At 24.3% G+C, this 16,357-nt stretch overlaps 1 protein-coding gene across 2 annotated transcripts; it reads left to right on the top strand.

Moving 5' to 3' along the window:
- The first annotated feature begins 531 nt into the window (after positions 1-531).
- On the top strand, positions 532-15,524 carry LOC112596209 (cytochrome P450 4C1-like). Of its 2 annotated transcripts, none has more exons than XM_025341711.1 (14): positions 532-683; positions 5,194-5,322; positions 9,036-9,268; positions 9,335-9,444; positions 9,675-9,765; positions 13,368-13,556; positions 13,648-13,717; positions 13,784-13,910; positions 13,984-14,065; positions 14,136-14,242; positions 14,310-14,378; positions 14,650-14,818; positions 14,888-15,073; positions 15,182-15,524. In XM_025341711.1, the coding sequence occupies exons 3-14, from the start codon at positions 9,037-9,039 to the stop codon at positions 15,364-15,366; spliced, it is 1,617 nt and encodes a 538-aa protein (XP_025197496.1). In that variant the 5' UTR covers positions 532-683; positions 5,194-5,322; position 9,036; the 3' UTR covers positions 15,367-15,524. The 2 variants fall into 2 exon arrangements, with proteins under 2 accessions (XP_025197496.1, XP_025197504.1); XM_025341719.1 differs by lacking the exon at positions 532-683 and adding an exon at positions 4,511-4,528.
- Positions 15,525-16,357: the final 833 nt, after the last annotated feature.

Raw genomic sequence — 16,357 nt, 5'->3', positions numbered from 1 at the left:
TTTAGTATTGGATGAAAATACATGGTAATTAAGATAAGTTACAATTCCTAAATTGTTTTAGAATTAATTAAATTTATGTAGTGTATATAAATAATAAAAAAAATAATTTTATCGGAAATTTTGAACTCATACCATATTTAAATAAATAATTTTTGTATGATATAATTCAAAATTGAAAAAAATAACATCGTAGAGTTTTTTACGGTCAATCATGTAGCTTTTCTTTTGTTTTTCTATGTTCTTTGATAGATCGATAAATTTGTTCAATTGTATCGTAAAAAAAGTGATTTATGTTCGATCGTGTTGTAGGCGTTGTAGCCTATAAAGAATGTCGATTAAGTTCATTTTATGATATTATAGTTATTAATTATTTTACAACTAGTGTAACGATATACATGTTATTGACACATCATTTATGCTGCACTCTGCGATTTTTGCTTAGGTCAGAAGAACACAGGAACGTAGAATACGAGTATATGCAAATCATTGAAATAGCTAGTCAGTCGAGTTTAGTTCGTGAGATAGAGTCATCTTTGTATTTTTAAGTGATATTTTTAATTTGATTTACTATAGGTAAAATAACCTACCTTATAGATAAATCGTAATTTATACAATCGCTTCAACTCGTACTCCGCTAACACCTGTGATGTTCAAATACTACCCTCAAGAACAGGGTTACTCAGGTGATAGTGTATTGTGTAATTATATTAATAATGAGTCATTTAAATAAACCTTACGTTGTTATAATATCGTTTCTATTGTGTTATTTATGAGCGCAGGTCATACGTTTCTAGGATCTCTAAAATATAACTTAGAAAACTTTATTTGTATCAGTTCAACAACCCGGTCCTTAAGACCGGTTCGTGTATTGGAAATAGCTAACCAACTACTCCTTAACTGGATAGAATTAGATATAAATATCGACAGCCACTTTGTTTTATTAAACGGGTAGGTGTGTTGCACTAGTAATACAGTAGGTTGAATTATTTTTTCCAAATAATATAACACATTATAATTATATAATTAAAGAGTCTCATTTTCTCAATAAATCGTTATTCTTCGCTTACGTATCTAATTTCGTTCAAAGTTGAACTTAAAATATTTATATAAAAAAAAAAAAACTGTGTTTATATTGAAAAATAAGAAAATTGTTTGTTGTAAATTCGTTAATTTACGGGTGATTAATAAATTAATTTTTTGACAAATTAAAAATTAAAAATTTTTTGACAAATTACACTTATTTTCAAGTATTATAATAGTAAATTTTAAAGCATGGATAATGTACCAGTATAGCACTATACGAATAACACGCCAAAATACGTTTTTTTCATTTGAAATATTCAATTGTTCACGGTAAATAATTGAGAGTTTTAGATTATTTACTAGATTCAACTTTTACAGTATAAGATGAAACAAAGTTATTTTATTTTGTCAACATTTCAAATTTTTGATATTTTGAACTGTTGGTATTTTTAACTGTTAAGGTTTTTGGTGTCGAGGTTTTAAATGTCACCACAAAAATGAGGAAGTAGGTAATAATGACTTCTATTATAAGACTTTTAGTTTCAAATATTTATGAAAAAAAAAGTGAATTTTAAATATAACTTATATAATATATTTTTAATTCTAATACGAACTACACAACATAACACTAACCACATAATTATGAGAAATTCCTTATTCAATTTTTATTCCTTAGCTATAAAAATTGGAATTTTGAACATTTTTAACTACAAAATCATTATTTGTAAATATTTATAATCTATGAATGTAGCGATTATGCAACGTAATGTATTTATTTTTTTTGTTTTTCATCACTTTTTGGGGTAATACAAATATAATTTTTAACTTTAAAGATAATACCAAATTGGATCTAATTATCAAAATAGTTTTTTTCTTTTTGAGCAATATATGTCTATACATATATTGCTCAAAAAGAGATGTCAATAAAAAAGTTTTTGCTCAATCAAAAGCTTGCAAGTATAATACAAGGTTATTTATTATTATAATTTTTTTTTTTTTATATTTTTATGTAATATTAAAGGTATATAGGTGTATATTTTTTTAATTAACTGAAATTAAAATTTTAACAATATTCGTTTATAAATTACAAAAATATGCAGGTTATGTTATGTAGTTTAAATATATAAAATATTCTATTTTTCTACCTAAGGATTAAAAATGTAATACAAAAGATTTCTTATACTGTAGATAAAAAATCTAAAATATTAGTACACAATTTTTCTTATAAACAATATTAGCAGAAGTTTATACAAAATTATATATTTAATCAAAGAATAGTGATTTCAGTTATTTTGTTGTAATGTAAGAATACTATAATTATTGAGAAGTTGAAACTTTTAAAGTTTTATTGTAAATTATTATATTTTATACTCACAGTGACATTTAACATTTAAGTTTTATTTATCAAAAATAATAGTTTAAGCTGTTTAAAAATGTTGTTTCATTTTTATTTCCGATGTAATTTATAGAATCTGGCATTTTTTTTATTCAATTTTATATTATTACTAGCTATCTCCGTGCACTTAGTTGCCCGTACAAAAATCATCTGTATCAAACTTTATTGCCTAACGTGCTAAAATTTAAAATTTGGCGTAACGCGCGTAGATAAATAATATTTTTAGTTTTTTTGATTAAGTATACAGATGATATTTCCGATATATCAATTTTCACAGCTGTTTACCCAGCGTTGCTTTTTTTTTGACCATTTAATAGAAACATTTTTTTTTTTTCATTTTTTTTTTTATTAAACAACTCTAATTTGATTTCCTCTTCATTCTGGACCAAAAACTAAAACTAATTAAGTTTCAATAGCGTTAACCAAACGACTAACACAACGAAAACGTTTTTTTTTTTTTGTAATACTACATCAACTATTCACTAAAGCAGCAATCGTCAACCACTGGTCCGCGGACCTCTGGTGTTCTATGGTAAGAATTTGGTGAACCACAGAAAAATTTGAACATTATTTACAATGTTGTGTTTATGATAGTAATATACAAAAGTATTGTATAATGTCGCTGTATGTAGGTTCAGTTTACGACAAATAAGAATAAACGAGTAATAATATTGTTATTATTATCGCATGTTATGAAATAAATAGACCTAATAATATCGTTATCGCAATACGTTCTAAGAAAACTAATGATTCAAATCCAGTCTTCATTTTAACTTTTATTTATTAATATATTTTTTTTTTTTTTGTAATCAATAAAAATTAAACTTACTTAAATAATTTTTGCTATACATAAGAAAAAACCTTTATTGATATATTTTAAAATATGCGTTGGTTTATTTATTTTTTGGTATTTAAGACTTATGAGTATACATTAGTGGTCCGTAAAATTTAGAGTTATGAATTCATTGGTCCGTGAGGTCCAAAAGGTTAGCGACCGCTGCACTAAAGTACCTACTAATTTCTAATAATAACTAATAATTGGTAACATGAATGAAAAAATAAAATTTATCAAAGTGCATATTTTCCAATTACTTATAAAATTAATTTATAGAATTAGAAATATTCTTAAAGTCTACACCGGGATGTACTCATTCGTTAAAAAAAAAAAAAATCAAAATAATTGGATAAGTAGTTTTAGAAAACATACATGACACAGATTTATATTTTTTATTTTATATATAAGATATATACAGTGAAACTTCCCTTAAATTACACCTCTAAATAACGGACACCTCCAAATCAGGGACGTTTTTTCGGGGACGGGGACATTTTCACTATTTATGTATAAGAAAATCTCTAAATACAGGACACTCTAAATAACGGACACTTTTATGACACTGATATTAATAATTTTTATTTTTAATTACGAATTATTTTGGAATACCTGAATAAAAACCTCAATTATTAAGTTATCTTATGTGTTCATTATTAAACTGTACATGAAAATCTTATCCGTTCAGTCATTGAAATATTATCGCGTCAACGAAATATTGTAACCAATGCATTGTCCTATGTGCGTTGTGATGTCAATATACGAACATTTATTGTAGTAGAGGCATTGCCAGCAGTAAAAGGCATTCGTAAATATATTTCTTCTATCAAGGTACAGAATAAATCATTGTTTTCAAATACAGTCCAATTAGAAAATGCCTTAACACGCGAAATAATTACGCCTGCGATTAGTAAACAAACTAAAGTAACAGATTTTTTTCAGAAATGTTAGTTTTTATTTTTTTTAAATGTATTTAATTAATGTAAAAATAAAATAAAAATTTAGTTAACTGGTTTTTTTTTTCATAAATGTTAGTTTTATCATGTATTTAATTAATGTAAAAATAATATAAAATAAAATTATTGAATTTATTTATTTATTGAAAAAAATGTTTTTCTCTAAATAACGGCAAAAATTTCGACGATTGAGAGTGTCCGCTATTAAGAGATTTCACTGTATATATATACATAATATTATCAATACATTTCTTAAAACAAATGATATCTTGACGCAGATATCAAACACATAATTTGATGGACAAAAAAGTCAGATTGCAGGTAATCAGAAACTCGCCGGCCAAATTTAACACTTATTTTAATTATTAATAATTAATTATTTACTAACTTTATGGAACTATATTTATGCTTATGGAATTTGCGTTATCATAAGTAACATATAAAAAAAATTCGATCAAAATTGAAACGATGGTATTGATTTTACTTTACATAAAAAATGCACTTACAGCTTTATATAGTAGTAAAATACAAATAAGTTTTTAAAAATACATAAATCTTATCAGAAAATAATTTTGTAAATTACATTTTTTATTTATTTTTTATTCATTTAAACATAATTTAAACTAGCTAACAGAACTACTAAAAAAAAAAAGAAATAAAATAACAATAACAATAAGTAGAATAGGTAATTAGAATAGCAATTTACGTATCATGATATTATAATTTTTGAATATTTAATTACATTTTTTTTCTCTATCAATATCTTATATAACTCATATATTAGCTATTGTCTGATGATTATTTCATAACACCTATCAATCACCTGTCATTTTATTTTTATTAAAACAGAATTGAATTAATATTTGATATAATTATATAATCCAAATTAACTAGTATTAAAATGTTTACTAAAATGTATTTTGTAAATGGGGGGATATTTTATAACCCAAGTACCCGTGACTTATATATTTGTTTAATATGAACAGGTTTCACTGAACAACTTATTGGCTTCTGGCCTTGTCATTAAGATTGTAGGGGACACCTATTTGAAAATTTTCTACTTTAGTTGTGGTTGATGCATTGACAAGACGATTTCTTTCCTAGGACGTTGCAAAGTAAGTACACGTTGTTATTATTATTATTTTTTATTTTAATAAAGATTATTAAATATTGATCTACAAATAGCTGGTTCTAAATAATTTAACATGGTTTATTAAAAATAAATTTGCCTTATCAAACAGTATTTTTTTTTTTTTAATCAATATTATTTATTTTTTTTAAAATTATTATCTACTTACACAGTCTAATTAATTTTCTTCAATATTTATCTGGAAAAAAATTATATTAATAGATTCACAACGTACTATACTTTAGAAGCATATTTAATTCACTATATTAGTAACCTTGCTATAAATTGTGTCGTAGGTTATTTTAATTTTTAACTAAAATCATATTAATTGTTATTTACCCTTAAAATGTGTAAAAAATACATTGTTTGAAATAAAATATTGTAAAACCCTGATACTCTGAATGCAATATTTGAATACCTTATAACAAAATATACAACAATAAAAATATTAATTGAATCCATAGCAAAATTTAAAAATTGGGTTTTATTATGAAAAAAGTCAATACATTGTTAATTGTCATTAAGTTATACATAAATAAGTAAATTTTCTGATATATTTTTTATAATGTTTGTTTAATATCAATGTTTAATGTTTATATTTATATCATTATATTGTTATAACTTAATAATTGAGACACTTATTAAAACAAGGACCCAATTTGGCTTTTTTTTTTTTCAAAATCCGGTTTTTCTTATCAAAATCCTTAATTTTTTAAATTTCATATTATGGTAGAATATAGGTCTTTTATGCTTACGGAAACGCACTATAATAGACAAAGAGACAAACAAAATTTAATTTTAATAGAACAAAGGCCAAATTAATGAAAATAATCGTATTTATTTATGAAGTAAGATATTGTGATTACTAGTATTAAGTTTTGTTGTATTCTCAAAGTTAATATCTATATCATATTGTATATTTTATATTACTCTGTTAATTAATAAAAATTATATAAAAACCAATAATAATATTATTTTTAATGTTTATTTATAATATATTATTATTATTATTAAATAATATTTTACACTTAAAAAATGTGTTTTCTTATTAAATAAATATAAATATTTAATTTTCAAATTTTTTTGGTACAAGGGCCCAATTTTACAATTTTTAAAAAATTCTTCAGGCTAAATTAATATAAAAATAAATATTTTATAAACTAAATTGACTCATTTAATGGTAATAAATAAGGGAAAATTATAAAGTTTTCATTTTTTTTAAATACTTTTATATTATTTGTCTTTAACATTTATTCAGCTTTAACTGTGTACTGATTAAAACGTAATTTAAATTCACTTTGACTTTTATGAAGTAATTTTACGTGACATGAAAACTAATCGTTTATTAACCAACGCGATTTCATTTTATTGAACAACCATGAGAAGAATATAAATTGTACCAACTAATTACAAAATACTTACTATAACCTATATTATTTGTATATGGAATTGTCGTATAATACTTTCGATTTAATAAAAAAATAATATTGTTACAGTAACTCAAGTGTAGTATTTTTTAACTTTTGTAGAATTAAACAGTTTAGAAGTTTTACTCTAATATTGTGCATAAATATTTTCTTATAGTAAAGTATGGTATTTACAAAATGTCAAAATAAAGTACTCCCGTTAATATATAATTCTATCGATTCCTGACAAATTTAGTTCAGAGGATTCCAGCGCAATATTGTTTTCTCACTCACACCCGCGTGTCACATACTTAAAATGCTTTCACCTAAAATTTTTTTTTTACGACTTTAGAGTAATCATAGAGTAAAAATACATATTACATAAATTATAGAGGATAATATTTTTGAAGGATAAACATATCGGTTATATATTGTATTGACTTAGTATTCAACTTTCAAAAAAAAAAAAAAATTATAAACTTAAATGTTATTTAAAATTGTTATGAGACAATAATTAAACAAATCGATATGTTAAACCCTCAAAAATATTATTTTTTCTAGTTTTTGTTACGGATGACTTAACTCTAAAATTACTCAAAAATATCAAAAAAATGATTTTGCACGTAAATGCATTTTGTCTATGTCACACGTACCCGAGAGAAAGAAAACACATAGTGCACTGACATCCTCTTAAACCAAAATATTTCAAAAGTTTTGAGAAATTAAAAATATTAAATAAAAATAGGTTTGTTTTTGTAAAAATGTATTACTGCTAAAGCTTGATTCGATTCAAATTGTAATGATAATTGTATTGTTGATTAAATTTTTGTACTCGGAAGTCTTATAAATTAGAGACGAGACTGTCTGTTATTTCCTAATATGAATTGTGTCGTTATTATCAGTCCCTAAAAAAATCGTTCTCCTTTTACCTTGAAAATGATCATTTTGTCGTTGTATTGTCAAAGTAATAATCGATGTTTTCCAACAGCCTGTCTACCTTGTGTACATATATAGGAATGGTAAGAACAACTTTTTTGAACGTGTGCTTTGGAACTTGAGAATTCATAATACCTACGCAGGGTCATAAAGAAGTATTGATTATTTATACTAATGTACTGGTATATCTATCCAAGGAATTTTACGTACAGAGATATAAGTTTATTCGAATTAAATACCATAAACTATGAGTTCATAGTAAATACAAACTATTCTTGTTTTTCTAGTACACGATCAAGGTCATTAAATTTTTAAATAGTCTAAACTTCTTCAACACAGATATATTTCTAATGACTAATGAGTAATGACATATCGTTAATTCAAGGTGGTTTGATTCACTTGTCTTCTGTGTTGTAGATGAGTATTATAGTTTGTGTGAAACCATTAATTGTAATGAGATAACAATTATTTTTATTACTAGTTTAATACAATTAGATGGTCAATGCTAGTTTATTAAAACTTACATGATACGTACCTACATTTGAAATCATGTTAATAAGACAATAAAAAAGTAAAAAGTAGCTTCTAAGAATATTAAAATTGGATATTTAGTAAATGAAAGTGGGTTGTAAAAAATTAAAAATTGCAAAAAAAATACGAATTTAAATAAAAATAAAATTAATCTAAATATTATTTTGAATGTTGTGTCTTATTAAAAAAAATGTGAAAAATAAATAAATTTTCAAAAATAATTTAATCTAAATAAAAAACAAAAGTATATAGGGCTGTGAAGAGAAAAACAAACAACAGCCGGACCTATCGCAAAAAAAATTTAAAACTATAAAACGAAAAAATCCGTTTTAGATTCTAAATAGAGTGATAAATGATGTTTAGTTGTTCAACAATGTTGTGTATTTTTTTGTATCTGGACAAAATTTTATTTTTATTATATTATAAACGCTTTAATCTTCAACTTTGAAATTTCTGGAAGAAAATTGTATCTTTTCAAGTGAAGTAAAAATTCTCAGCACCTCTTTTAATAATCAGGAAATATAAAAAAAGTAATTATGGAAAACAGGCCCATTTATCTTTTTGACAAAATCGATCTCGTCGTTTTTTTATTATTGAAAAATGAATGAAAGTATGTTTTTCATATTATATAGCATTTTAGGGACATGATTTATTTTTAAAATAAGGAAATCTATGAAATATTTTATTTAAAATTTGATGTTATTTTGTTGTAATTTAAACAATATTTAAACAATTCCATTTGATTAAATTATTAGTGTACTTAAGAATTTAAATTCAATCTATAATTTTGAAGTTACAATTAATTTTATATTTGTACTATTTTTAGTATGGAAGTGTCTCAAAATTTTCACTTGAATTCAAAACATTCAGCGGGTGGGGGTGGGTTCCGATTGACAAGTACTGAGTTGACTGCTTACGCAGTAATTTCTTTTGTTGTGGTGTTATGGTTTCATTACAAATGGAGCCGCAGACACTTCGAAAGAGTGGCAGCCAAAATGACGGGACCACCGTCATATCCAATTATTGGCTCAGGGCTTGAGTTTGTTGGTACACCTCAACGTAAGACAAACAATAACAATCCAAAAACAATGAGAATGAATTATGACATGTGTTTTGCTTTTTCAGAGGTCATAGAAAGAATAATTAAACTGTTTGAAATCTATGGTTCCGAACCGTTCAAAATATGGTTAGGTACATCTTTAGGCGTGACCATATGCAAGCCAGAAGACGTACAAGTAAGTATTTTATAATAAAAGCCATAACTTTTTATTTAAATGAATTAGAGAGATAAACTGGTTTGATGAAAACATAAAATGAATGAAGATGTAGGAGTCAGAAAATATATACATATATATAATATGTGCTATTTATTCTGAAAGTGATTTTATAAATCATTTCCAGACGTGTCATATGACATGACGGAAATTTAATATCTATCTAGTATTTAATAGTTGATTTGTTTCAGATAGTATTAAACAGTTCCAAGGCTTTGGAGAAAGACAAGTTCTATAAATTTTTCAAGAATACTGTAGGTGAAGGTCTTTTTTCAGCCCCAGGTCAGTGTATAATAGTATTATCTTTGATAATTTGCATGTCAATTTTATTTATGTCTACCATAATTGATGTTTTATTGAAAAATTTAAAAAAATAAATAAACATAGGTAATTAAATAAAATTATTGCCGCAAATTGTAATGAAGTATGATACCATCGTTACAACAACATTATAAAAGTACACTTAATATTTATATAAGGGCACATATTATTATTAATAAATTATAGTATAGTTATCAGTGTTTACTATTGCTAACGATATCAATAAAATATAATATAATACAAATAACATATAAATTCACGGTCACCGCCACCGATCCACACACACACACACACACAAACATATTTTTCTTAATTAATTTTATATTTTAATTGCCGCTGTGAATTATATAATATCATAGCATTATCTACGGATTCACTTTATCTGTTTTCGTCGCGTCGGGTGCGCGAATATTATTTAGCACGGCCGCCGCGAAAACTGTCTTCTACCATACGTCGTCGCGTAAAGACCAAACGGCCGTTTGAATTGTTATACTGTTCTTTTCTAAATTATATTTACATTGTGAGCGTAAATCGCAATCTTTCATTATTATTTTATGTGTTTTGTGCGTGAATCGCCAATTTTTTTATATTTCTATTCGTACCTTCTATGTGTGTGTATGTGTTAATTACCATTTTATTATATAGCATAGGAAGCAGCTGGCCAGTCTGCGCTACACAATTTGTGAGTTCTTATTATTATTTATTAAATTTTTATACTTTTAAGCCAAAAAGGCCAAATATCATGATTATTATATTTATATAATAGCTTTAATAGCTACCTACATTGTCTTAATATTTATATTATTTAGCCCAAAGGGCACGTATTACTATTGTTATTATTATAATTAAATCTATATTCATACGAGTTACAGCTCAAATATTTAACTAGGTATATAAATATATATTCTGTTGGCTAGAACGGCCATTTATCATACTATACTGTTCTGCCTGGCCATAAGGGCCTTGCATGCATAATTTTTTTGATTTAACCTATTTTTTATATTGTAGCTCTAATAGCTACTTGTATTGTTTTTATATTTATATTATTGTTATATTTTTACATGTTGGGCCAAAAGGGTCGTAATTACTGTTAGTATATTATTTATCAGTATTATATATTCTATTACCGTAACATAGAGTTACCATTCATTTACATTGAGTTACCTGATTTCCCTAGTTTTAAGTCTTACACACATACACACACCATCTACACACTAGCACCCACAGGATTTGCTCGGCGAACCTGTTCACTTCCTGTTGAGTGCTATACACATATACAGTATACACACATACACAGGTCAGTCGGTGTGTGACCGTATAAATAGCGTACGCAATATTTGGTGACCGGGACGCGCGTATTTATAATTATATGCTCCCGGCCCTAACAACTATTATTTAATCAATGACGGATATATCATTGTGTAAAAGTGCAAAAATGTGATTCACATGTTACCGGGTCATTAATCAACATAATAGTCTATGACGTGAATGTAATATAGACGTATTTCTATTTTATAAATCGATTATAACAATAATTATTATACAATAATTGTATTGATTTTGTAATGATATGTATTTTTGTTGTTGTTTCTGTGTACACGATAAATAGTTAATACAACGATTTGATTTTAAACTTTGAGGGTGGTTTTGAATGGCAAATTGGATTTAGTTTGTACTTTAAATATGTTAAAATTAAAAATTTCTAGTAATTTTATTTATAATTGGAGAAAACAAACAAAAAATTAGTGAAAAACGGGATTTTTACACTAAACTAGTTTTGATTAAAAAGATTTATTTATTTTTTTATTATTTAAATACTTGAAATTTTCACTTGTTCATTTTGTCTTTTTTCATACGTGGTATAATTTTCAAATTATTTTAAGGTGTTTGAGACAGTTAAAATTTTCGATTTTTTTTCTAAATTTCAATGAAAAAATTATGAATGGTATACATGCTTGAAAATTTAATGTAAGGTTCCTAATAAGTGATTTATTACTACATTAACAAATATCGAAAATTTAATCGCGATTTTTTTTTGTGTTTAAAGTTGGAATTTCGTCAAAATTCATCAATCTCAAAAATATATCAATTATTTTTAGATAAGAAATTCATAAAACTTTTTGAGCTATTTAAAGGTGTGATATATTTTTATTTTCTTATTTTAAATGTTTGTAAAAAAATGTTTACTGTCTCATAATTATTAAAAATTAAATAAAAGATCCCCTATAAGTTTTCTTATATAATATTTATAAAAAAACATATAGGAACAATTTATTATATGAATTTGAAGTTTAAATTTTGGTGAAATTCATCAAAATTACTAAAAAATTTAAACTTTTTTGTAGTTAGAAATTCATAAACACTTTTAATTTTATATCTAAGTCTTAAAAATTGAACACGAAATTCATCAAAAGTAGTTTATACTGAAACACTAAAATATAAAATATATACTGAGATAATATTTTTTATAGATATTTTAAGTTTAAATTTGGATGAAATTAACTTATTTAACGATAAATAACGATGTTAATTATTATTTTGTTATAATTTAAAATTTTAAAAATATTATTCATGAAATTTAAAAGGTTTACTGTACATATATTATATTATTATAAATTTTATTATAGCCTATACCATTTTTGATGTATCTAAAAATACTATCTATTTAGACCATGAACCTATTTTTACTGTTTTACGGTATTTCAAGAAAGATAATATTAAATTTCCAACTATTTAAGTTGATATAATATGATATACATTTATATTATTATAATAATTTAATATTAATAATATAATAAATATAATTTTACCGGATAATATTATATTTACGTACCGTATTACTAAAACTAAAATAAATGATTTTAAAGGACCATCCAACTCATAAAATTTTTTTAGGCTTAAATTATAATACATGTACAATGATAAAAAAAATTATATCACTAAAATTTGTTGCATACAAAAACATGTTATAAAATATACTATATTATAATATAGACTGATTGACCGTCTCTGCTAAGAATATTGTTTCATATACAATGATACATCATTGAACTAAAATTTAACATATCAATATTAATGACCCACTCGACGTCTAATGTACAGTAAAGATATACCAATTTTTATAGCTTTGTTTAGTTTAAATATATCGAATTAATTTGATTTTTTTGAGCTTGTATTTTTAAAAGTATGAAATGAATAATAATGTATATAAAATAGGTAAAAATATAAGTTTCTATATTAATATTTTGTCGATAAAATAAGAATTTAGTTAATAGAATCTAATATTACAATAAGAAACAATAATAATTATAATAATTGCGCGATAATGTTTATATCGTTACACAAAAAGTATTAAAATTTAATAAAATTGTAATTTATTATATTCATGTAGACTAGAATCTCGAGTAGTTTTTAAATTTATATTATTAATACTACATTTTTAATTTTATTAAGTATTCTAATATTAAATTAATTAAAATCAATAGATTATTATTAATTATAATTTAATTCATAAAACAATGTAGGTATCTTATTCAATATAACAATTTTAAAAATATTTTCAGTTAATAAATGGCGAAAACATCGTCGTCTGATTACTCCAGTATTTAATGCCAATCTTCTCGATCAATTTTTTCCTGTTTTTAATGAAAGAAACCAAATTCTCACCAGGAGTCTAAAAAAAGAATTAGGTAAAACACAGCCATTTGATCTTTGGGACTATATAGCGAATACCACTCTTGATATAATCTGTCGTAAGTGTTTAAATGTTTTAAATATGTTATCTATATTAGTATATATATTTTAATAACTATATCTAATTATGAGATGTTATATTAATTATAGAAACCGCAATGGGTTACAAACTTGACACTCAATTAAATAAAGAGTCTGAATTTGCTGAAGCATTAACAAAGTAATACAATGAAATATATAAAACACAATAAATATATTTTAATATATATGAAGTATTTATTTTTAGAGCATCAGAATTAGATTCCATGAGAATTTACAAGCCATGGTTATATCCCGACATAATATTTTCAATTTATAGAAAACTTACGGGACTACACAAGGTATACAAAACGTTACACGCACTTCCAAATCAGGTAATTTAATTATTTAATATATTATGTATAAATATATTTTTTATTTTGTATTAATACATTTTTACTATAATAGGTAATCAAGGAAATGAAAGAAACATACACACAAAGAAAAATGAAAAATAAAAATAACACCATAGATGACACCGATGGTGATAGTGAGTAATTTAAGACTAAATGTATACTATGCTATATACTGTTTTATTGTTTATTTTAATTATATTTTAGAAAAGCATTTTAAAGGGTTTTTGGACACGTTATTGGAACTGAATGAAGCTGGTGCAAATTTTTCTGATGAAGAACTTAGAGACGAAGTTGTGACTATGATGATTGGTGTAAGTGTAACTAAAAATAGAGAAGTGTGCAGAGAATTTTTAAATATTATTGACAAATTAATTACAGGGTAGTGAAACCAGCGCTATCACACTTTGCTTTTGTCTATTAATGTTAGCTATCCATCAAGAAATTCAAGTAAGTGCTTGCGAATTATAAAATTTAAAATATTGAAACATTATTATCATTATGTATTAAATATTTTATTAAATATTTAAAATTGTGTTAAATGATAGAATAATACTTTTTGTGTTGGTTATTGGGGAACATTAACAATATGCCATTGTATCATGAATTTTATCATTGAAATGAAACGTAACATGTTTGACTTGTATACGAGCTTGACTTGATCATATTAACTAAGTTAGAAATACATTATTGTACTGATTATTATCCTGTAATATTATAGGATAAGGTTTACGATGAAATTTTTGAAGTATTAGGTGACGGTGACCAAACAATAACTATTGAAGACACTACTAAATTAGTTTACCTCGAACAATGTTTACGAGAAACTCTCCGATTATACCCTGTAGGACCAATGATACTCAGACAACTCCAAGATGATGTTAAAATTTGTAAGCGTATATTAAAGCTGCTATATTATAAATTGCACATAAATTGCATAAATATTTTTTTTAATTTAGTTTCCGGCGATCACACGCTACCAAAAGGCACAACATGTGTTATATCTCCAATATGTACGCACCATATTCCTGAGCTGTATCCAAATTCATGGTCGTATAACCCGGATAATTTCGACGCTGAAAATGTTAATAAACGCCATAAATATAGTTTTATAGCTTTCAGTGGCGGTCCAAGGGGTTGCATAGGTAAAGTAACATATTATTGCTTATAAGTTATACATTTAATAAAACAACAAAACATAGTATATAATTCTATTATGTAATATACATGTATTTAAATTATTTGAATAACAGGATCCAAATATGCTATGTTGTCAATGAAAGTTCTAGTATCAACGTTTTTGCGAAACTACAGTGTACACACAGACATAAAATTAAGTGACATCAAATTAAAACTAGATTTATTAATGAGAAGTGCTAATGGTTATCCTGTGACTATTCGACCAAGAGATAGAAGACCTACGTATAAAAAGAATTAAACATATTGGGAGGAAAATTTGTGATAGATAATATCATAATATATTATCAAAGAATAAAAACAAGATTAAGCTAATGAGTAATTTGTAAATGGTTTTATAAAAAAAGTGTTTTAAATTCAATTTTAAAATAGGTGTTATTATATGTTTTAATATTATTGACTTGTAATTTTATTTTATATATTTTTGTTAAGTATATAAAATGTATTTTAGTTATAATATTTATTATTAAAATGGTATATAATAGTATACAATTGTCAATAGATGACTAAAATAGTAGCACCTTTTATTCCGTGTTAATAAAACTATAATTAAAAGGCTCATTCAAAATTAGTGGATGTGTCTAATGTCAATTATGTATTCCCTATGTGACTTGTGTCTGCGTTCAAATTATATTTTACTTACTACACATTTCAGTAGCCGAAAAAAGACACTAGATTTAAATATTTATTTAATTTATTCCTTGTAGTCTTGTAAAACACCAGACAATTACTGGATGTAACTTTATATTAATAAATTATAATTTCTATGTGTGTAGATATATAAACACATTTAAAGTTAATTCAATCTTATTTATTCTGTTAATATTATATTAAAGTGAATCATATTTATATAATAATATTTTATACACTAAGTTAATTATAATATTTTGGAACCAATGTATTATAATAGTACAAATATTTAGATTCAATTGCAAGTTGAATATACTATTTACTTTATAATCTTTCTTAAAAATTTATTGTGACAAATAAACAAAAAAGCTTTTATGTTAGATTTTTTTTAAGTTTCCTTGATATATGTCATCTAAACTTGGGTATATACTATATAGAATTATAATTTTTTGAAATTTTAGTATAACAGATAAAAATATGGTAATTTAATTTGTAGGTACTATAGATTTAAATTGACAGCACAAAAACAATTTTTAAATTATAATAGCAATTTAACAAATATACAAAATAAAATTATATAGTTTGTAAGTTAATTAGTAATT

The sequence above is a fragment of the Melanaphis sacchari genome, unplaced genomic scaffold, assembly GCF_002803265.2.
Source record: "Melanaphis sacchari strain LSU unplaced genomic scaffold, SCAv2.0 Contig0_pilon_pilon, whole genome shotgun sequence".
NCBI lineage: Eukaryota > Metazoa > Arthropoda > Insecta > Hemiptera > Aphididae > Melanaphis > Melanaphis sacchari.
This window is presented reverse-complemented; position numbering and strand designations above follow the sequence as displayed.